The following is a 20728-nucleotide window of genomic DNA, read 5'->3' on the forward strand; positions in this document are numbered from 1 at the left end:
AAGCTGCCTTAGACTTGGGAAATGATGGCTACAATACATAGATTTAGGGGTTCAGTTGCAATTTTAAAGAGAAATGTGATGCATTCTTTTTATCTTAGAATCTTAATTCTAGAGATGCTACAATTATTTAAAATATTTACATAGCCAATCAAAAATTACACTGACTTTTAGTACTATACTTCAAAGCCAGATTCTGTTCTCCGTTACAAATTTAGATTAATTCGCTGGCTTTAATTGAATTATTTCAGATTTACATCAGTGGAAATGAGAACAGATTCTAGTTCTAACGTAAAGGGTTATTCTGGTTATTAGTTGAAAGACGAATAAATAATCATATGTTAAAAGGCAGTGTCATATATATATATATATATATATATATATATATGTATATATATATATATATATATATATATATATATGAGGTGACTGCTTTAGAGGTGACTGCAAAGGTCTTCTTTTAAACAATTCCATTCAGAAAAGTTGAAAAGTTGCCTTTCAATTGGTCAGACCCAGATCCCAGAATGGGCATTATTGTTATATAAACCTCTTGGATTAGTACTATTAACTGACTCACAAAGTTAAGACGGATGTTCCGTATGCATGGAGTAAGATACATATATACAATATTGATTTTTATGCTGCCTCTGTTGGCCTCCCATTTGTTTTCGTCTCCATTTCCTAGTTACCTTTCAGTTGCATCTCCAATCTGAGATTATGGGCTCTTTATCTATCCAATGCACACTGAAATCAATGTAAAGACTCCCATTGACTTTGGATTGGCTCATATGCCACCATTAACTTTCATTTGTAATTTATTACTTTAATTTAATGAGTCCATCACAGTGGTCTCTGAGCATGTGTTTTTAAAATACACATCAAATTAGTTCACCAGTGTTAAGTAATTAGACCTCTCCCCACAAATTAAAAATAAACCCAAACACCATCATCCTCTCAAGACGAAACCTGAGAAAATAAATGACTGTACACAATACTCTGAACATCAACAGATTTGGGGCTCCTGCCAGTGTAAACCTAGACAAAGGACCTTCAAGGGGGACAATCTACCAGTGGGAAGGGGAATAAGCCAGCATGGAAAGCATGTGTAGGGAGTTCATGCAGTACACGTGAGGGGTGCTGGCTGGAAAAGAGGGGTGGGATATGCTAAATCAGCATATCCCATAGCCTGCCTCCACCTGCAGACCTCTTATGGAATACCACTCAATCTAAAGGAGCCTCAACCTCTGGTAGGAACCCCAGGGAAGGACAACAGTAGTAAAGTGGCCTACCCTCCCTCAGGGTGAATCAATGTACATTTCTCTGCACCAAGTTCAGAGCATCTGCTTTCCAGAGTAGCTGGACAATGGAGGGAAGCATATTCCAGTTAAGCGCCCTGCATTGAAAATGCTCTGCCCACAACCTCTAGATGTTTTAATCTAAAGAATGGTAGCTTGAGTGTATCGGATTATTTTAGGCATTTGGTGAAGGAGAGGTGGCCTCCTAGGTAGTTAGGACCCAAAGCATTTAGGTTGCTTGTTTGTTGTTTTACACCAGTCTCAACATTCCGTATTGCATCTTTTAATTTAAAATAAAAAAGTCTAACGACAAGGTCTTTGGTTCTGCTCTGTTATCCAAAGTATAAGACATCCACTCTTCTGCCAAAACTGCCACAGAGGGAGTGTCCTTAATACAATTTTTAATCTGCTCCTACTCTGTTTCTACTATTCCATCTGTCTCTTCCTGCCTCTCTGTGCTGAATACTCCCGTCAGCCATTGGGAGGAATCAGTGATTTCAGAGGTGTGCTAGGAAAATGAACTAATTCTCCCATCTATTGTGTTTACTGCTTTATGGCCATCGACTCTCCCTAATCTGTCTCTAAAAAAGACCAGAAGTTACTTGTGCTTCCCCATTATGCCAAAGCTGAAACATTTCCAGCTATTTTGAATTTGTTGATTAGTCTTTTAACTGTCACAAATTTTCCTATGTGATAGCCAGGCAAAGACTGCAGTCCTATGGCATTTCTGTAGCCAAAACACTGCTTGCATTGCCTTTTTTCACAACAAAAGCTGAGATTCCAACTGAGAGATTCCCCACTGCAGACTCCACATGGTTGGGTTGGAATTTGCTTATCACCTCCCCCTTATCTTCTGTTTTTCCAGATGCAGATAAGTGCTTAGATTATTTTCCCCATGAAACAAGTGCTGTTTGTTTGAGATTGCCACAGATGATATTTCTCATTTCTTTTATAATTATGGTGATGTTTTGTAATTGAATTCTTACTCCTGGCACCACTGGCATAATCTCCATGGGCATTTCAAGCTGCAGTCTGAACTCTGTGGGCCACATTTCCATTCTACTATGTAGGACTCCATTACATTTACTAGTGTACTGTTAGCTCAGATACTGGCTTAACTAGAGATGGGCCTCAAGCTGCAAAATTCAAATCTGGATCTGGACCCAAACTTCAGACACGTTCATATCTGGGATTTTGGGTTAGCCTTATCTGAAATCTTAATTTGTTATTAACTATACTTTTATGGGAAATAAATCACTGCATATAATTTTATACAGTGTTCTCTCAGCAGTAATGCAGTACCATATGAAACATCTGAAGAAGTGAGCTGTAGCCCACGAAAACTTATGCTGAAATAAATTTGTTAGTCTCTAAAGTGCCACAAGTACTCCTGTTCTTTTTGCAAATCTACATAGTCTCCCCAGCTACATGAGCAGCTTGATACAGTCAAGAAGATACACTGTGTTTGGAACTACGGTGAGAAGTTAATTTTCAGTCGTGGTGAAAGTTCAGGACATTTATCATCTCGGTAGGAAAGTGCGGTAGGGAAGCTGTGTGAAGTGCATCACAAAATTCAAATGGCAAGTCAAAAATGTGTAGATGATAGTAGTCATATTGTTCTGCAGCACTTCTTCCATTTCTGTTATTCATTAAACTACCATCCTGTACTTCTGCAAAGGATAGCAGATAAGCATCTATCTTTTAAAAAGAGCACAGTGAAAACTACATCATCTCACTTCAGAAAATAAATATTGTGTCTGCCATTTGGAGTTCTCTTCTGTGAGCTACATTAGAAGCAATTGTAGGGAGTCCCTCCACACAATTTAGTATTCAGACACAAATGATAAAAATATGAAAGCCCTCAACAAAGCTTCCATTATGCTTGGCAGTAATTGCCACATTTGTTGGTGCTCTCAGCAGAGAAATGATAGGAGATGGAGATTGATCAGTCCATTGAGTGGTTTGCATTTAGGGTGGGGAAGATTGCACTGGCAATGACCCTGCTTTACCTTTTCAATTGATAAGTTAAAACAGTGGGTCTCAACCAGGGGTCCGGGACCCCCTGGAGGGCTGTGAGCAGGTTTCAGGGGGTCCACCAAACGGCTGACATTAGACTTGCAGGAGCCCAGGGCAGAAAGCTGAAGCCCCACCGCCTGGGGCTGAGCCCTGGGCCCCGAAACCCGCCACTCAGGGCTGAAGCCAAAGCCTGAGAAACTTAGCTTTGTGGTGCTCCCTGTGGCGTGGGGCCCTGGGCAACTGCCCTGCTTGCTATCTCCTAAGGCTGGCCCAGGCTTTTGTATGCAGAAAAACAGTTGTGGCACAGGTGGGCCGTGGAGTTTTTATAGCTTGTTGAGGGAGCCTCAGAAAGAAAAAGGTTGAGAACCGTTGCGTTAAAAGACTTTGCTCTCCAATATGGTACCTTTCACAATTAATTAATTCAGTGTAAAATTAAAACTGATATGCCACCACGTACCTGGATCAAACTGAATGAGCTTAGAGGGAGTCACAGTAAAATCCTTTCCCAATGTAGCAGTCACTTCATTAACCTAAGAAGAAATTAAACAGAAAATACCATACAATGGAGAAGCTCGATCTTTCCAAATCTTTTTACTCTATTTAACCAGACCAATGCATTCTAATGAATGCTGCAACCTTCTGTGGATATTCATCACTATACTCTATCTATAAGATCTCAAAAGCACACACAGTATTGTACAATACACTGTGACACTTGAGTGAGAAAAGAAATGGGAAGAAAAATAAATCTTGCCAGTTTAAACAGGAGGGGAAAAAAACCAATTCCAACCTCGCCTTTGGGTTAAAAGTCATAATATAAAAGCTTATTGTGCATCTTGTCCTTTCACTTCTCAAATCACTACATAAATAGCATCATTTAGCATTTTTATTCAGCAAAATCTGGGGCCATAGCTATAGGTGGCACCTGGAGACAGATATAATAGCTCTCTGAAAGTGTACACTGTACAGTTGGCCTGCGTGATTGGAACTGGGGTTAGGCTAGCCAGAGTAAAAGCATCCTCACAACCTTCCTGCATTACTGTGTCCTCACTGTTTCTGCACTCACCTGTGTGTGTCTGGGAGCATATCCCATAGTTCTGTGCATGGATATGCTCTGGGATTCTTTCCTGGTCAATTGCAGGAGAATTTGTCTGTCCCTTGGGGGAATTGTGGGAAGGGCATTTGAGGATTATCAGACGTTGAGAGATCTTACCACGGCTGGTATCCTACTGCAAAGTTGGTGGGTTCCAGCCCAAGCTGAAACACTGCTTCGGCTTTAAACCACACCCCCGGCTCTGCAAGCAAGCATGGGTTGCAAAGTGCAAATATGCACAAGCTTGAGGGTTGTTCATGTGGAGGTAGGGGGTGTGTGACAAAAATACGGGGAGGAGCACAGTCTAAGGTGTGGATATACCCAAACAGTGCATTGTTACACTACAACTTCAGCATTACTGTGTGCCAGCATCCAGCCCTTCACATCGGGGCCTTGTGCTCCCATTTCTACTGACAGTAGAAATAGTTTGTGTGCAGGGCTATCCATGGGCACCATTGCCTAGTCAGGGTGGGCATGTACATATACATGCAGAAGCATGGGGAATAATGGCTCTCCATGACTTTTCAGAGGAGGCAGAATTTGGGAGGCCAATTTCCATCCTGTATTCTTACTTCTGGGCTTGATTTATCTGGCCTACAACTGCCATATGCTCAGTACCAACCAGAATATGACCCTTAGAGTGTAAACCAGCAGTTCTCAATCCGCAGGCCGCATGCGGCCCGATTAGCACACAGCTGCAGCCCCATGAGCATAGGGGTGTGCGGTGATGAGCATAGGGTGTGGGTGTGGGACACTAGTTCTCAACCTGCGGCCCAGGTAACACTTTGAGGGCTGCATGTGCGGCCCACAATGATAAATAGGTTGAGAACCACTGGCGTAAACAATCCTATGTATGATAAAGGGGAAAACAGCCTGAGATACATTTTGGATCCAATCTTGCCCCCACTGAAATCAATGGCAAATTTTCCACTGACCTCAGTGAGGATGGGATCAAACTCTATGTTTTCAGTTAGAGCTATTTACTGCCATCAGTCTACAACTCCTGATCTAGCTGTGTTATAAGCTGCTGAACAAAAAACATGCTATGCTAGCCAGAGAAACTGTATTAACACTGTACTAGCAAGAACAGGGTCTTGACAAACACAGCTTGAATCATATGGCCTTTTTGCTGATATAGTGCATGATTACTTGCTTACCAACCCAATCAAACAGCTCATGTATTTATAAGAAGGAAAGCAACTGCCTCAGACCATTATTCCACTTCCGAACTTTATTGTTTAACCTTACCTTCACTGCAATAAAGGCAGAGTCCATGGAGTGCCCCAATCTGGTGATTTTCAAAGGCAACATTCCCACATTCTCACACACCACGTACTCAGCCTGTTGTATTTCAATTTGAGACCACCTCAGTTCCAGACTGTAGGGGGGAGGAAAGAAAATCTGTGTAAAAAACTCTTTTGCAGTCCACAGGGATCCCTCCTGCTGACTACTGACTATGGCTTTGGTACAGGTGACATTTCTCTTGATTGTTGATTCAGTGAATACACACACAGAGTTTCTGTTTTCAAATCAATGGGTTTGTTTGTGAGATTGTGTTAATTAGAGATAGGAAAAACAGTTAAATAAATTAAGAATTCCAACTGAGTCTTCACCTACCCACTGAACCAAATGTGAACATCTTCTCAGGGCCACTGAAGTCAGTATAAGTTTCGTCATGAACTTCAATGGGACCAAGATCTGATCCTAAGATCTGTTTGGCTAAGCCAGACTCTCTCTCCTGCTTGATTTCAAATAAGGGAATTGTTTCTTCCCTCCATTTAATTTTATTTTACTGTGACTCTCCAGTATTCTCCCTGTATCATCACCTCTTCCTTCTTACAGCTCTGCCTGGATCTAGCCCCCATACCCACTCAACATGCCACTCCTCCCACAGGCAACTCTGGCTGCCTTTCAAACCAGCCCCCACAAATTGCTGAATTCAAATCTTGTCTAAAACACCCCATAGAATCACTTAGGAGGGAATTGGGCTGGACTTATTGTAAAGTCACAAGCTGGGAATGGTTGTGGAGAAAAACATGGGATGAGCCCTCTCGAAGGGTTGAGCTTAAAGAAGGGTGTAAGTGGAGAGTCAGAGATGAAATGAGAGAATGCCTCAGCTATGCCACTTATCATTATCTTGAAAGCTTCCAAACTTTTGGGGTATGATGACCATCTCTAGTGCTATTGGATGTTACACACACACACACACACACAGCCTTGGGCACTAATGGGAAAACAAACCCCTTCTGAACCAATTTGTAAAGTCTGTAATGTATGGACTGTCTGTATACCAAGTGTAATGTTAGTGTGGGGGCTGTTGGAAATGGTTTCACATCAGAGGCTTAACGGATAAAAATTGATATTATAAATGTATGCCTTAAAGAAGAGCCTTTGCATATTTCCATGGAGCACTGGAACCCCGAGAATGCATAGGTGAGTGCTTTGAAACCCCGATGTCAATCATCCATCATTCCTGCACTGAGCTCCTCTTTGGCAATGTCTTTACACCTTACTGCATCTGATGTGATTTCCTGAGTATCGTTCTTGTCTCAGGGCTTATCTACACGAGGAAACTGACTGGCATAGCCATAGCATAAATACTATTCCAATATAGCTATTCTGGAATAACTCCCCCAGGAGAACACTCAGTTCCAAAATAAAGATGATTTTATTCACCTAATTAATCCAGAATAAAATTACTTTTATTTCAGAACTCAGTGCCTAGACAGGGGAGTTATTTTGGAATAGCTAAATTATACCAGACTAGATATAGAAGAATAGATATTGCTCTGCAGCTATGCCAGGAAACTCCTTCAATGTAGAGAAGGTCTAAGTTACATGCTAAGAGTCACATGGCAGGGACCTTTAATTTTTCACGTACTGTAAAGCACACTGTATAGCACTAGAAATAAGAATAGTCACCCTCAGTCTATCCACATTTCAGGAACTGTTCAAAGTCTGATCCTGTAGTAATTCAGCATCATTCAAATAAATGTTTGTGCTTTTATTGAAATGATATGCACTTTCAAGTCACCACAGTTTTTTGAGTGTGCTATCATTGTATTACACATTCAAATAAACCCAACCCCACCATTTGAATGCAATGTTAAATTTGGAGTTTTTCATTAAAAAACTAACACCCTGGTATCCTGGCCAAACTCCAGTCCAGTTAATTACTGTACTTTCTACCTCTCTAAAATCTCCCCTGAATTTTCAATGTGAGAAGCTGTTATTCTTCAGCTTCCTTCCTAAAAAGATGTGTTGCATTGGTACTGACATACAATAATTCCCAGGTTCTACCCTAGAGTTGGCTGCATCAAAATGGTGGGTAAGTGGCCTTTATATACCTAGTGAAAAAATGTGTACAATGATTATTCATCTTTGAGAATGTATAGTGCTATAACAAAGTGCCTAGGTTAGCCATATTCATATGAGGTTGAGTACAGAGACATCTATTGACAGAGTCTGGTACTGCATTAGCTTCAACCCCAACTATTGATGCCTTTTCTCACTACTCCATGGTGAAGCAGTGGTCAGATAGTTCTTGTGAAATCAACCGTCTCTCTTTTCCCTTCTTTTTTAATTCCACGGGATCTGATTTGTAGACACCAAGTGTAGCACATGTAGGATAGCCCTGGTCATCTTTCTTGCTCACTTCAAATTAAACAAGTTGGCTTGAACACTCAGTTGAATTTTCAGAAATAAAATAGAAACAGTTCTAACCACATAGAATTTTGCTTATTTGCTGAATTAACTAAAAGTGTGAATGTAAACTAAATAAGTTAAATTGCATTAAACCCCTGTATGGACATTCTCATTCAGAATTAAAGTGGTCTTGATTCGGGTTAGCTCAATTTACTTCCAAAGTGATGCTGTCTCCTTCATTAGTTATTGTTATCAGAGAACATTTTAGCTGAAATGAGGGAAACAAATGAACTGATTCCCCAGTATCATATCAACTAATACACACACACCCCGGATTCATGGGGTTTATCACAGGCTAAGGTGAAACTTCAGTGGGTGCCTGTTAAAATGTTGGGAAGAAGAGCGTCCCTGCATTTTCTCCCCTCAATCTACCCATGAAAAATATAGCCCACCGAGTTTTTATTACTTAATGTTTTCTATTTGTTGCTTTGGAAAGGCCATTGCTCTCACACAGGCTTAGAGTGACCTCCAGCTGCAAGAGCATGTATGTGAAGCTGACAACCTGGTCCAAAGCAGTATTTGAACTCTAAGTTTATGGGCCTCATTCTCATTTACATTAAGGTCCCTTTATACCTCTCTGAAAGGACAATGTAAAAGGGAGAATGAGAGTGTGTGCATGTGCGCGCATGGTCATGTACTGTGAGAAATGTGGCATTTAACTGAAAACTGTTCCTTTGTATTTCTTCAATCTAAAAGGACATAAGAACATAAGAATGGCCATACTGGGTCAGACCAAAGGTCCATCTAGCCCAGTATCCTGTCTACTGACAGTGGCCAATGCCAGGTGCCTCAGAGGGAGTGAACCCAACAGGCAATGATCAAGTGATATCTCTCCTGCCATCCATCTCCACCCTCTGACAAACAGAGATTAGGGACACCCTTCCTTACCCATCCTGGCTAATATCCAACAATGGACTTAACCTCCATGAATTTATCCAGTTCTCTTTTAAACCCTGTTATAGTCCTAGCCTTCACAACTTCCTCAGGCAAGGAGTTCCACAAGTTAACTGTGCGCTGTGTGAAGAAGAACTTCCTTTTATTTGTTTTAAACCTGCTGCCCATTAATTTCATTTGGTGGCCCCTAGTTCTTGTATTATGGGAACAAGTAAATAACTTTTCCTTATTTACTTTCTCTACAACACTCATGATACCTCTATCATATCCCCCCCTTAGTCTCCTCTTTTCCAAGCTGAAAAGTCCTAGCCTCTTTAATCTCTCCTCATATGGGACCCATTCCAAACCCCTAATCATTTTAGTTGCCCTTCTCTGAACCTTTTCTAATGCCACTATATCTTTTTTTAGATGAGGAGATCACATCTGTATGCAGTATTAAAGATGTGGGCATACCATGGATTTAGACAAGGGCAATAAGATACTCTCCGTCTTATTTTCTATCCCCTTTTTACTGATTCCTAACATCCTGTTTGCTTTTTTGACCGCCGCTGCACACTGCGTGGAAGTCTTCAGAGAACTATCCATGATGACTCCAAGATCTTTTTCCTGATTCGTTGTCGCTAAATTAGCCCCCATTGTATTGTATGTATAGTTGGGGTTTGTAGAAAGTCCGGACTCACCCCTGCGGCGCCTCCTGCTGGTCGTCCAGGGAATTAGCTCACCAGCCTCTCGAGCGCCCTCTGCAGGCCGGTGATCCGCCTGTCCTCTTCTGGCCCCCATGTCCCTCCCAGGACCCGGTGCCCCTATTACTGGGATGCTGCCCCCCTGGCAGTACCCCACAGATCCGGGTCTCCCCTCCCTGGGGAACTCCCACCCACTATCCCCACCTTGTTTCAGCACTAGGCCACTGCCAGTCACCAACTAGCCCCCCCTCCCTGGGGCAGACTGCAGTATAGGCCACTCATCACTGGCAAGGGGGGGTTTGGATCTGCTGCCCCAGTCTAGCCGTGGGCTGCCCTCTGCAACCCCCAGTACCCCTTGGTCTAATACTAGGCTGTAGCCTGGGGCTTTCCAGGCTGGAGCTCCATAGCTCCTCAGCCTTTCCCCAGCCCTGCTCCACTACAGGTACTACAGGCCCTTCTCTCCCTGAACGCAGAGAGAGACTCTTGAGCGCCTGGCTCCCAGCCTTTTAATACAGGCCAGCTGAGTCCGTTTGAGGCATGGCCCCAGCTGCAGCCACTTCCCCTAATCAGCCCAGTAGCTGCTTGCTCCCTGGGCTATCTCAGGCCCTTCCAGGCAGGAGCAGGTGTCCACCCTGCTACAGGGTTATTTCTTCCAATGTGCATTACTTTACATTTATCCACATTAAATTTCATTTGCCATTTTGTTGCCCAATCACTTAGTTTTGTGAGATCTTTTTGAAGTTCTTCACAGTCTGCTTTAGTCTTAACTATCTTGAGCAGTTTAGTATCATCTGCAAACTTTGCCACCTCACTTTTTACCCCTTTCTCCAGATCATTTATGAATAAGTTGAATAGGATTGGTCCTAGGACTGACCCTTGGGGGACATCACTTGTTAACCCTCTCCATTCTGAGAATTTACCATTTATTCCTACCCTTTGTTCCCTGTCTTTTAACCAGTTCTCGATCCATGAAAGGACCTTCCCTCTTATCCCATGATAACTTTTCCATGAAAGGACCTTCCCTCTTATCCCATAACAACAGTTTCCACATTCTTTTACAGGTTTCAGAGTAGCAGCCGTATTAGTTTGTATCCACAAAAGAATGGAACATACTATATGCTCCATTTTATGCATCCGATGAAGTGGGCTGTAGCCCATGAAAGCTTATGCTCAAATAAATTTGTTAATCTCTAAAATGCCACAAGTACTCCTGTTCTTTTACAGTCATTCATAAGGAATATCTCTTTACTCTTTTTCTCAGAGTTTCCTGAAAAAATGCTGCAATATGAACCTGTGACACTGTATACACTTTTTTTCCCCTCAGCATTAAAACCACGAATGGCTGATTTGACTTAAGGCAGAAAGTCATGCACAATGTATTGAATTGCTTAGAATAGAAAATTTAAGTTACGTTTGCGGGGCAGCAGAGTTTCCGGTGGGATCTGTGACTTGAAACTCTAAGCTGTCTGAATTCACCTCCCAGGATGGATTGATGACATAAAGTATGATTTTGCCATTTAAATCCTTTTGACTGAATCCTTCCTGGATAAATCCACCTGGGAAAGCAGGGAAACATTAAGATAAATCAAAATCCAGTTAAACAAGAGTTAGCAAAAGTCACATGGTTTGAATTAGCAACAGAGGGTCCTATGGCACCTTTAAGACTAACAGAAGTATTGGAGCATAAGCTTTCGTGGGTGAATGCCCACTTCATCAGACACAATGAAGTGGGCATTCATCCACGAAAGCTTATGCTCCAATACTTCTGTTAGTCTTAAAGGTGCCACAGGACCCTCTGTTGCTTTTTACAGATTCAGAGTAACATGGCTACCCCTCTGATGGTTTGAATTGATTATTAAACAAATTTTTCTTTGTTAACTCTTATAATTCTGCAACATAGTACATAGATCTTCCAGAAATCTACCCTTTCCTCTGCATAGTGCCACTGCAGTGTTTACTATCCCCTTCTCCGGGCAATTATCCAGTTCCCAGGTGACATCACATCAAATGACCTGGGTACAGATTAGCTTCCTTTGTTCACTATTTATCATTGTTTTACCTGCCATTAAGCTTATAACACATCTGTGATACATCGGGGCTTTGTCCCTTTCTACACTGATGTTTCAAGCTTCATTTTCAAAAAGAAGTTCTTGAATTGTAGCTACAAAATATGCTACCAAGGTGTTTAAGAATTCATCACTGACTTGTATTTGGGTACTGGTATTGGAACTCTCTCATCATATTCCAGTCTCCCAAAGAACTTTAGAATCAGAATTCAGTTTGTTCTACCACAGCTGAGCGGGCCTAAATTTTGATAGGGTCACAGGGTTTGAAATCTGCCTCAGTGTGTCCCAAGATGTTTTACATCATTGTATGAAGAGGTTAGAGAACACGTTACCTGTTGTTATATTTTCCAGGTAGCCATAACGAGGACCTCGTAAAATCTTAAAAATGACTTGGTCCTCTTCTGTATCGGGGTCATATGCCTTCAAGGACCTGGCAGTAATGTAAATCCCATAATTGCCATTTTTCAGGAGCTCCACATCTGAAGAACAATGGAGGTGAACAATTTTTGGTGCAGTTTTGTCCAAATGGTCCACCTGAATCAAGGTTAGAAATAACAAATGTACATTTGTTTCACAGAATCAGACCTTTCCCTGCACTCAAAAAAAAAAAAAAAAAAAAAAAAAAAAAAAAAAAAAAGTTGAGTATATAGGTACCATAGGAAATCTGACTCAAGGCTTTGGTAATGTCACCCACTGACCCGGTCAATATATCCTCCCCAACCTGAGCTACCTTTGCATCTCCATTCCTAACCATATGACTTGCATTCCTGTCATCAAACCTGTGGCTCCTGCATCCCATGATCTTCCCATGAAACTACTTTCCTCATCCCCATCCATCTTCCATCTTTCTTGTGAATAGGAATTATGAGGCCCAGAAGCCTCTTTGCTAAATCTGTACTTTGACATTTCTCATGGTTTGCTATACAATGCAGTCTGGGTCACTTGATGCTAAAAATGCTAGATTATATAAGAACTTAAAGCAGAGGCATCTGGGCCTAATGCTGACACTGTGAGAACCTTTAAAGGTGGGGGAAATCAGAGACCAAAGGAAAGATCACACTATGGAAAGGAGGAACTGGGTCAGGCTAATGGGAGGCAACTGATAGGGATTCAGAATTCATGTCCAGGGAAGGATGGAAATCCAGCTTGCGAGCAAAGGGAGCTAAGCACTGAGATTGGTGAGAACAGAGGACTCCCTAATGGAGCAGAATTTAATGAAAGGTTCTGGTTCCATTCTAGGGCAGGGTTGAAGTTTGAATAGATTCTGGTAAGAGCTGTAAAACATACCTTTGTCACAGAACAGTTACAAGTATCAAGTTGACTATTTTCTCCTGGATGTGGCCCATGACAGATGCTTCAGTAGTCCTAACACCACCCCGCCACCCCAAGTGCAGCTTACTGTGCAATATACCTTTGGGGGAAATGTGGGATTTCATCCTCACCACAGCTGGGGTTAACTTTGGGGCCTTAACACTTGAAGATTGAAAACTCTTACAACATTCATCTCAACTAGTGTAACAAAGATTGCATTTTTTCCTATTCTTATGTCTAATCCATTTTTGAACTATTGCCACAGGGTATTACTGAAGCTTCATTGGTTAATTATCCTATTAGCCCATCCCTACCAGATCAATCCTAAATTGCTGAGTCCCTGAAACTGAGCAGCAAGCAAGCACTAGCACTATGCCCATTGGAGCCAGTATTTTTATACCTATTAATTAACCTTATTGTTCTATTCAACTTTTTAAAACAGGGTGTTGGCCATACTTACCTGAATGGTGAATGCCACAGGCTCCATTTGCACCTTCCCATCTACGATGAAGCCTTCATTAGTCCTATCTGTTGCAACAAATGTAAATCTGTCAATCTGGGAAGCCCCTCCTCCGTGTCTATATGCCATGTCCATGTTGTCCACATCTTGCTGAGTGAAATTGTGCTGCAGCAGCACAGCCCCTCGGTAGCACAGCTGGCCATATTGAGGGAGCTGTGCCAAGAGGAAAGTAAGGTTCTTTGAGGAAGTGTCTGCATCTGAAAGCTGCAGGACATCAGGAGAAAGGAGTGCCATAGTGCCTTCCACTAATCTTAGCCCCTTGTTCCTAGACACTACGGGCAAAGCTTGGTCCAGTGTCTCCAGCGTGATCTCGAACGTTCCGTGTTTAGTCTTCAGTCCATTGCTGATGATAAATCTGGCAAAGAGAGGCAAGGCAGCCTTCAGCATGTGTTCTTGATTCACCATCTACTGAAATGAAATGATAATACACACCTTTACTAAAGGATTTGCCTCACGGTGACTCTGAAACACACATCAAAAACTAGATCTCTGACAGTATCCTGCTTTTCTTTTGACTCAAACCCGGACCAAACGGGGGATAGTTATACAACTTTGGGTATGTCTACCCTGCAGTTTTTCTGTGCATGAACTACACACAATGCTGATGAAGGGTTCTCACTTGCCAAAGTTTTCATTCAGTTATTTTTGTCATTACCTTACTGGCAAAGACCTTCCCCTCAGTTAGACAGCTTAACCCTCAAAGTGCTAGATAGCCTAGTGGTATGGCTCTTACCCAGAGGTCTTAAGTTCAAATCCCAGAGGATGGCAATCTGCACTAAAGACTACACTATCTACCTAAGTGGAAATATTTGATTTGCAATGAGCTGTTCTCTGTGGTGATATATTTCCCTTACTCCCACCGCACCTCCCAAAATATACTGCACATTGTGTGCATGCATTATCATGCTCACAAGTGTAAATTAACATGGGAAAGTACAACTGATATTTCAGACATAACTACAGGTGCATTCCCAGCTAGCCACTTTTTCCTCTCATTACTGGACTGCCATTTTACATAAGCCAAATAAGGAATAGTCAACATTTTGATAATTTGTTTCGCCTTGATCTGGCGGTTGAGAGGCGTGTAAACTGAACTCAGAGAAGTATTAAAAGAACCAAAAGCTCAGAACTAGGATTGCTGTGGTTTACCTTGTTTAGAAGTGATCTTCATAGGTCATGGAAATGGCTTGCAGTGTTATACAGGCTGTCCAACTAAAACCCTTCACTGCCTATGCCAATGCCCGACGATTAGGGGCTGACCAACTTGTAAGCAGGCACTATGCCATCAGACAGATGGGAACGAATATAGGCAGGCCAGAGACTATATAGGAGTTAGAAGTATGTTTACTGAGGGCAGAATTCCCAGCAGGGAACATAGAGGCAGCTGTCTGTACTGACCTGAAGTTACTGTGCCAATGGTAAAGGGGATGTACTATTGCTAATTTAGCTGGATCTGATATACCGCTGGAATAATAATACCAAATGATAAGTACAAAACAGTTTTCATGGTCATGCAAGACCATTTTTTGGCCTTATAGAGACAGGAAAAGTACAGCTGAGGGGTGCAAATTGACACAGCCACCTTTTTGGGGTCTCCCTGGAAGGTATCCTGGGAAATCTCTGAAACCAATATTTAATCAAAAAGATTTAGGAAGAACAGTTCATGTGTATGAAAAATTAGTCCAGAATCCTGAGTCCAGGACACTGGACAGGTTCTGTGACCATCTTAGATATATAAATAAGGCTGAAAATTACAATGCAGATAGAACTTGATCTGGCAGATAATGAAGCAGGCTGGGTCCAAGAAGGAGTTATTGCGACACTTTCCTATTTCTACACTTCAGTTTTTTGTTTATTTCAGGTTTACTGCTGCTCTGTTTTCCCCCTAGGAATGAAAAGCAGCCAACATTCTCATCACTCTGATGAAATTTGGGGAACAACTCTCAGGTTTAGTTAGGAGGACATGTCGCATGGTTTGATTTCACCATTACCAAGGTTTTATGCTTTCTGAAGTTCCATGGCAATAGAGTTGGCTGCAGAACCTGCCATCTGTCATGGCATTTAAAAGATAAAAATGGAATCATAAATAGAGCCAGCTCATTACAAAATCGAGCCAGCGTGTCAAAATGGAGGACATTAGCATGTTCTTTTAGCATCCTGCTGCCAGCATCTGATGTCAGGTTGCTAATCATTTGAAGTCATCTGTCCAAACAAGCATTGCCAAATCTTTCTTCCAGGCCAGAAGCACCAAACAATACAGGGAAATTTATTACTGAAGAAATTACTTTAGCGGAAGGTAAAAATCTGATCATTTAACCCCCCACCCACCCCCAACTCCATATAATTAACGTTACCATTCCTTGTTTAAAAAAAAATCTACTGCAGTATTTATATCCCTATACACAACCAAATTCTTTGCCAGAATAACAGAAAGGAACATAAATTACAGTGATTCAAACTGACATATATTTATTAAAAAAACCACAATCTTACTTCTATTAAACCAATCATTCTAATTTGGTTCTTCTCCACTGGTCCAGACAGAAAACTTATTTTAGTTTAAACTGGATCTATTTCAGTTCAGTTCAAGTTAATTAAGAACAGGTTTGAGCTAAACTGAAAAGCCACTCAAACTGAAATAAGTGGGTCCACACAGAGGTTTGCACCGGTCTAACTTAAACTGTGCAAGTTTGTGTTCTACACCTTAACCATACCGCTTCATGACTATCACAAAGCTTCACAAAGCCAAGGAAGTTAACAAATTCTCAGTACCTGGTATTCTCTGTTATGGAAATAGGCAATCATAAAAACAGCTCTCACAGCAAGAGCTGATTGAAAATCAGAATTTCCATCTCATACGAAATTCAAATATTTCAATGTTTGCTTTTGTTTCAAATTGGGACAAAGGGTCAAAACATCAATTTTTTTTTGGAGAATGAAAAGTTCAGATAATTTTCACTCAGAAATGTCTAAACATTTCATTTCAGCTTGGTCCAATGTTGAATTGTGTCTGCCACAGAGCCACATAGAACTTGTAGTTTGGTTTCCTCATGGCCTCATTCTCTTCTTTGGGCCAGGCTTCCTGGCTAGACTACATCACCCAGGATATACTGCAATCATAAAAGTCCTACGAGGCATTATAGCAGTTTAGCCATACAAGGGAATGATGAATCATGGGTGATGTAGCCCAACCTGGGAGCACTAGCCCATACGGGAGAATGGGGACATGAAAGCATGTCTAAACTACAACTCCCATGAGGCACCGTGACAGCTCAGGCAAATTAATATAGAACTGACCCAAAACTAAATGTTTCTGTTTGGTTCAACAAACTACAATATTTTGATTTGTGTAACCCAAAGTGAAATACTTAATTTGATTTTCCCCAAAGGAAAATCAACAAATGTTGGCAAAATTGAAAATTTCCTGTGGAAAATGTGGATATTGCGGAAATCCCATTTTCTGTAAAAAACAAAAACAAAAAAATCCAAACATTTTGATGGACAATTCTCAGCCAGCTCTACTCAAAGCTTATCACTATTTCTTGCGGAACATTATCCGCATTTTAATCAGCCTAACACCCCCATCCCCAAAAGGCTGTGTGCAATAGTGAACCTCCCTCTAGTTGCACCCTTCTTTTCTATGGCCCATTGAGGTAAATTATGAACACCACCCAGAACTCTGTTCATCCAGACACTTTGCCTTCAGAGAGTATCAATCTCTGCTGGCTTGTGAGGCTGGTTCAGGACCAACCCAGATTCTCCATGTGACAGTGCATTTGGTTGTCACTAGACTGCCAAGCTGGCTCTGAAGGTGACAAACTTTTGTGTGCAAATTCTGTTGTACTTATTTATTTCCTTGTCTTGTGGAACTAGAATAGATTAATGCTCATCAGTGTGTGAAAGAATCACTATAGAATACAAAAAGCCTGTGGTAGAATTAATGTCACTTACTGAAGATTAAAAAAGTCTATTGTGTTGAAATAAGAAGCACACAACACAAAAGGGCAGGGCACAGTCTATATGTATCAGGGAATATACTACTGATGGTCACGTACACTGCTCTTCCACCATATAATACTGTTGACAACAAGAAGGTTAAGGCAGAAGTTAGTTAAATGGTTAAACTGCATGACACAGTCACTCAATCTGCTCCAAAGAATGGCTGTAGCAAGAGGCATGAAAGAACTATCTAAGTCTAGATCAAGAAATCTGAACCCAAATTCTCAGTGTGGACAATGATTTGGTGGGAGCACTGACTCAAGTATGAAAGAAATTGGGTGTGGTGCCAGGAGATTGAGCAATTTATGCTAAAAGTGACACAATTAGAGCTGCCGTCCTAAAAAATAATATAGTAATGAGCCAAATCCTCAACTGTAGCTCTACTGAAATCAGTGGCGTTATGCTACCAGTTGAAGATCTGGGCAACTGAGGAATTTTATAAGAGAGGCACAGAATTGCATATAAGGCAGAGTGAGGCCTCCTTGTTTCTTAGGGAGACAAGAGTACTAGAAAGGAATAAATGATATATGCTGTTGCCGTGTAAATCAGCTAAATGTTTGATATAAGTCCTGAGAGATTTTGGGGTGGTGTACCAATAAGTACCAATAAGCAGGTGTTGGAATATAGAAGACAGACAATGGCAAATTTACATTTTGATAAGTTTGATCCTACCCACCTGGGATGTTATTACATTGGTCCATGGAAGCAAATCATCCTTAATTTTGGCAAAAATTCAGGAGGGTCATTACACTGACATGAGGCTTCAAATTGATATATTAAGCAGGCACCAAGGTATTTAAATGAGTTTATGACTACTCAGAAAAGAGAACTGTGTCAGAGTAGGTAATTTGTCTACCTTATTAGTATATTTATTAAAGTTGGTTTTGTAACCAGAGAGATAATCAAGATATGTTAATAACTCAAGCAGAGAGCTCTTATGGACTGAACCACCTATCTTAAAGCCATAGATAAACAGCTGATGGATAGCCCGAGCTAAAGGTTCCCATCTAGAATAAACAAAAGAATGGGGGAACCAACAGGAAACCTTATAGAAAACATGGTTCAGCATGCAACCTTCAGAAAATATGAACCATTAGAAAACTTTAGTTGAGGGAGATGAATGTAAGGAATATGATGCTCTAAACTTTCTATTTTAGGGATTTTTATAGCACCTGCCTTCTCTGAGGCAAATCTGCTACACATAGAGAGGGGAGAGGATTGCAGAGGCTTGGTGGGAGGGGTGGGGGATACCCCTTGTGGAAAGCTCAGCTTCCTGGCAGTTACCAGTTTGCCTGTGAGGACGGTGGGGGAAAGGAGATGGGATTGCCAGAGATGGAGGCTCCACTTTAATTCAGATTCTTGTATCTTTGACACTCCACAACACCTACTACCATGTGTCCTCTACAGGGGAGACAATGTGGGATGTATCAGAGGAGATTCTTTTACCCCGCACAGTTCCCCAGCAATCAAGTCAGCCATTTAGTGTAGGTGCTTTGCTAAAGATTTACCCTTTAAATAAAACTTCCACTCAACACAGCCAAAAGACTTTTATGTTCCAAGTGAAATAGGAAGACCTGGGAATTCCATGGGTCTTAGCAAACTGTACGACACCGAACAGCATGCATGTGCTTTCAGCTGCTGCCTAGCATTAACATCTGGTCTGGGTATAATAAGGATGGATTTCCAATCCACACTGCAGCACTTTGGAAATTAGCAAAGATCTCAATACCTCAATGTAAAAGGGATACAGTCTGCATCACCTGCAGTCCTGGGGATCTTTGCCCTTATCAGTGATAAAAGATTGTACTGCTTCAGATGGAGTGTGGTGTGGAAAATTGAAAGAGAAATTAAATAATTAATCTATCTTTTCAGGGGGGAATATAAGGAACATATAGTTGAAAAAACACCTGGTTCTGAAGGATTTCAGGTATTACAAGAAATGTGCATCCCAGCTCTGTCTCCTCCTTACAGAAGGATGTAACACCAGTGGTACAATTAACAAGGAAAACGTTATAGTTTAAGGTGAAATTCCACAAGGGATGTTACTGAGGCCCACTCTCCTGACTTAGTTGTTATCAGCCATGTATATTTGCATCTTATAACAATATTTGAACCATTATAGGCAGATGAATATAGCCCATGCTCTTATTTCATGGTTTTAAAGGATGAGTAGTGATCACATAGTGTCAGTCAGGCTAAATCCAAGATAGAGGTAATACCTCTTGTCATATAAACATTGGCTATTTACTACCAGCACCATCACTACCACCTTTCCATCAGTTTTGTTATTAGTCAAAGTAATAAGCAAGAAGGAATTCTTCAGAACTTACCTGAACAGATCTCGGGGAGCAGCTGCCTTGCTATTGTGGACATAGCAGACTGCTTGACCTGCTACATCCATTTGGCTGAAACTTGTAATAGGGACTCCAGGATAGCTGACATACTCTATCTGTCCATACTGAGGTGGCGAGGTTATCACATAGAGGAGCTCTTCTGGTTTCTCAGTTCCATCAATTGCAAGGAGAACATCAGTTGTCAAGAAACCTCTATCCCCCTTAGATACAGTAAGTGGCCTCACAAAAACAGCAATGTCCCCTGCAAGATACGTGATACCCAGTTAAAAGTGTCATATTGACATTTGTATTTCTGTCTTACCTATTGTTTCCACCTAGTGTAGGTAGATGAATTCATGGTTTTAAATAGTGATTGTGTAGTGTCACATTCGTCAAGAATAAATCTACAATAAAGGTAACACAAATCCAATGATGGAAGTAAGGCCGCATGGTTATAGCACTAAATTGGGAGTCAGGAGCCCTGAACCATACCATCCTCCCAACTTTGCTGTTCTTATTACTTGCTTACCATTTTTCTGTGCCTTGGTTTACCCATGTACAAAATGAGTATAATACCCACTTTACCAAGATATTGTCAGCTCAGTTTAGTCTATATTTATAAAGCACTTTGAGGTCCTATGAGGTGAAGGATAAAGTATTAACTGAGTGTACAACCTTTTGGAATCTTAGGAAGCCTTCTTCAAAAATAATTTTAAACGACCCAATCCCACAATGAGTTCCATGCAGGCAGATGCTACTGCAGGCTTGGAGCCCCACTGAAGATAATTGGACCCTGCCCATTAAAGGGTTAAGGTC

The 20728-nt window shown here is 41.3% G+C and overlaps 1 protein-coding gene across 8 annotated transcripts in view; it reads right to left on the bottom strand.

Moving 5' to 3' along the window:
* The window catches only part of FREM1 (FRAS1 related extracellular matrix 1), a 105242-nt gene that overhangs the window by 22437 nt on the left and 62077 nt on the right, over window positions 1-20728 (bottom strand). For 3 of the 8 annotated variants that reach the window (XM_054032427.1, XM_054032428.1, XM_054032429.1), the window contains 6 exons: window positions 19910-20174; window positions 13521-13935; window positions 12082-12283; window positions 11095-11239; window positions 5650-5779; window positions 3766-3838 (listed from right to left, as the gene is read on the bottom strand). In XM_054032427.1, the coding sequence (XP_053888402.1) occupies window positions 3766-3838; window positions 5650-5779; window positions 11095-11239; window positions 12082-12283; window positions 13521-13935; window positions 19910-20174 (1230 nt within the window). Of the gene's footprint in view, window positions 1-3765; window positions 3839-5649; window positions 5780-11094; window positions 11240-12081; window positions 12284-13520; window positions 13989-19909; window positions 20175-20728 lie in introns of those variants that run through there. The other 5 variants (XM_054032436.1, XM_054032435.1, XM_054032430.1 and 2 more) reach the window with 5 other exon arrangements.

The sequence above is a fragment of the Malaclemys terrapin genome, chromosome 6 (genome assembly GCF_027887155.1).
Source record: "Malaclemys terrapin pileata isolate rMalTer1 chromosome 6, rMalTer1.hap1, whole genome shotgun sequence".
Taxonomy (NCBI): Eukaryota; Metazoa; Chordata; order Testudines; family Emydidae; genus Malaclemys; species Malaclemys terrapin.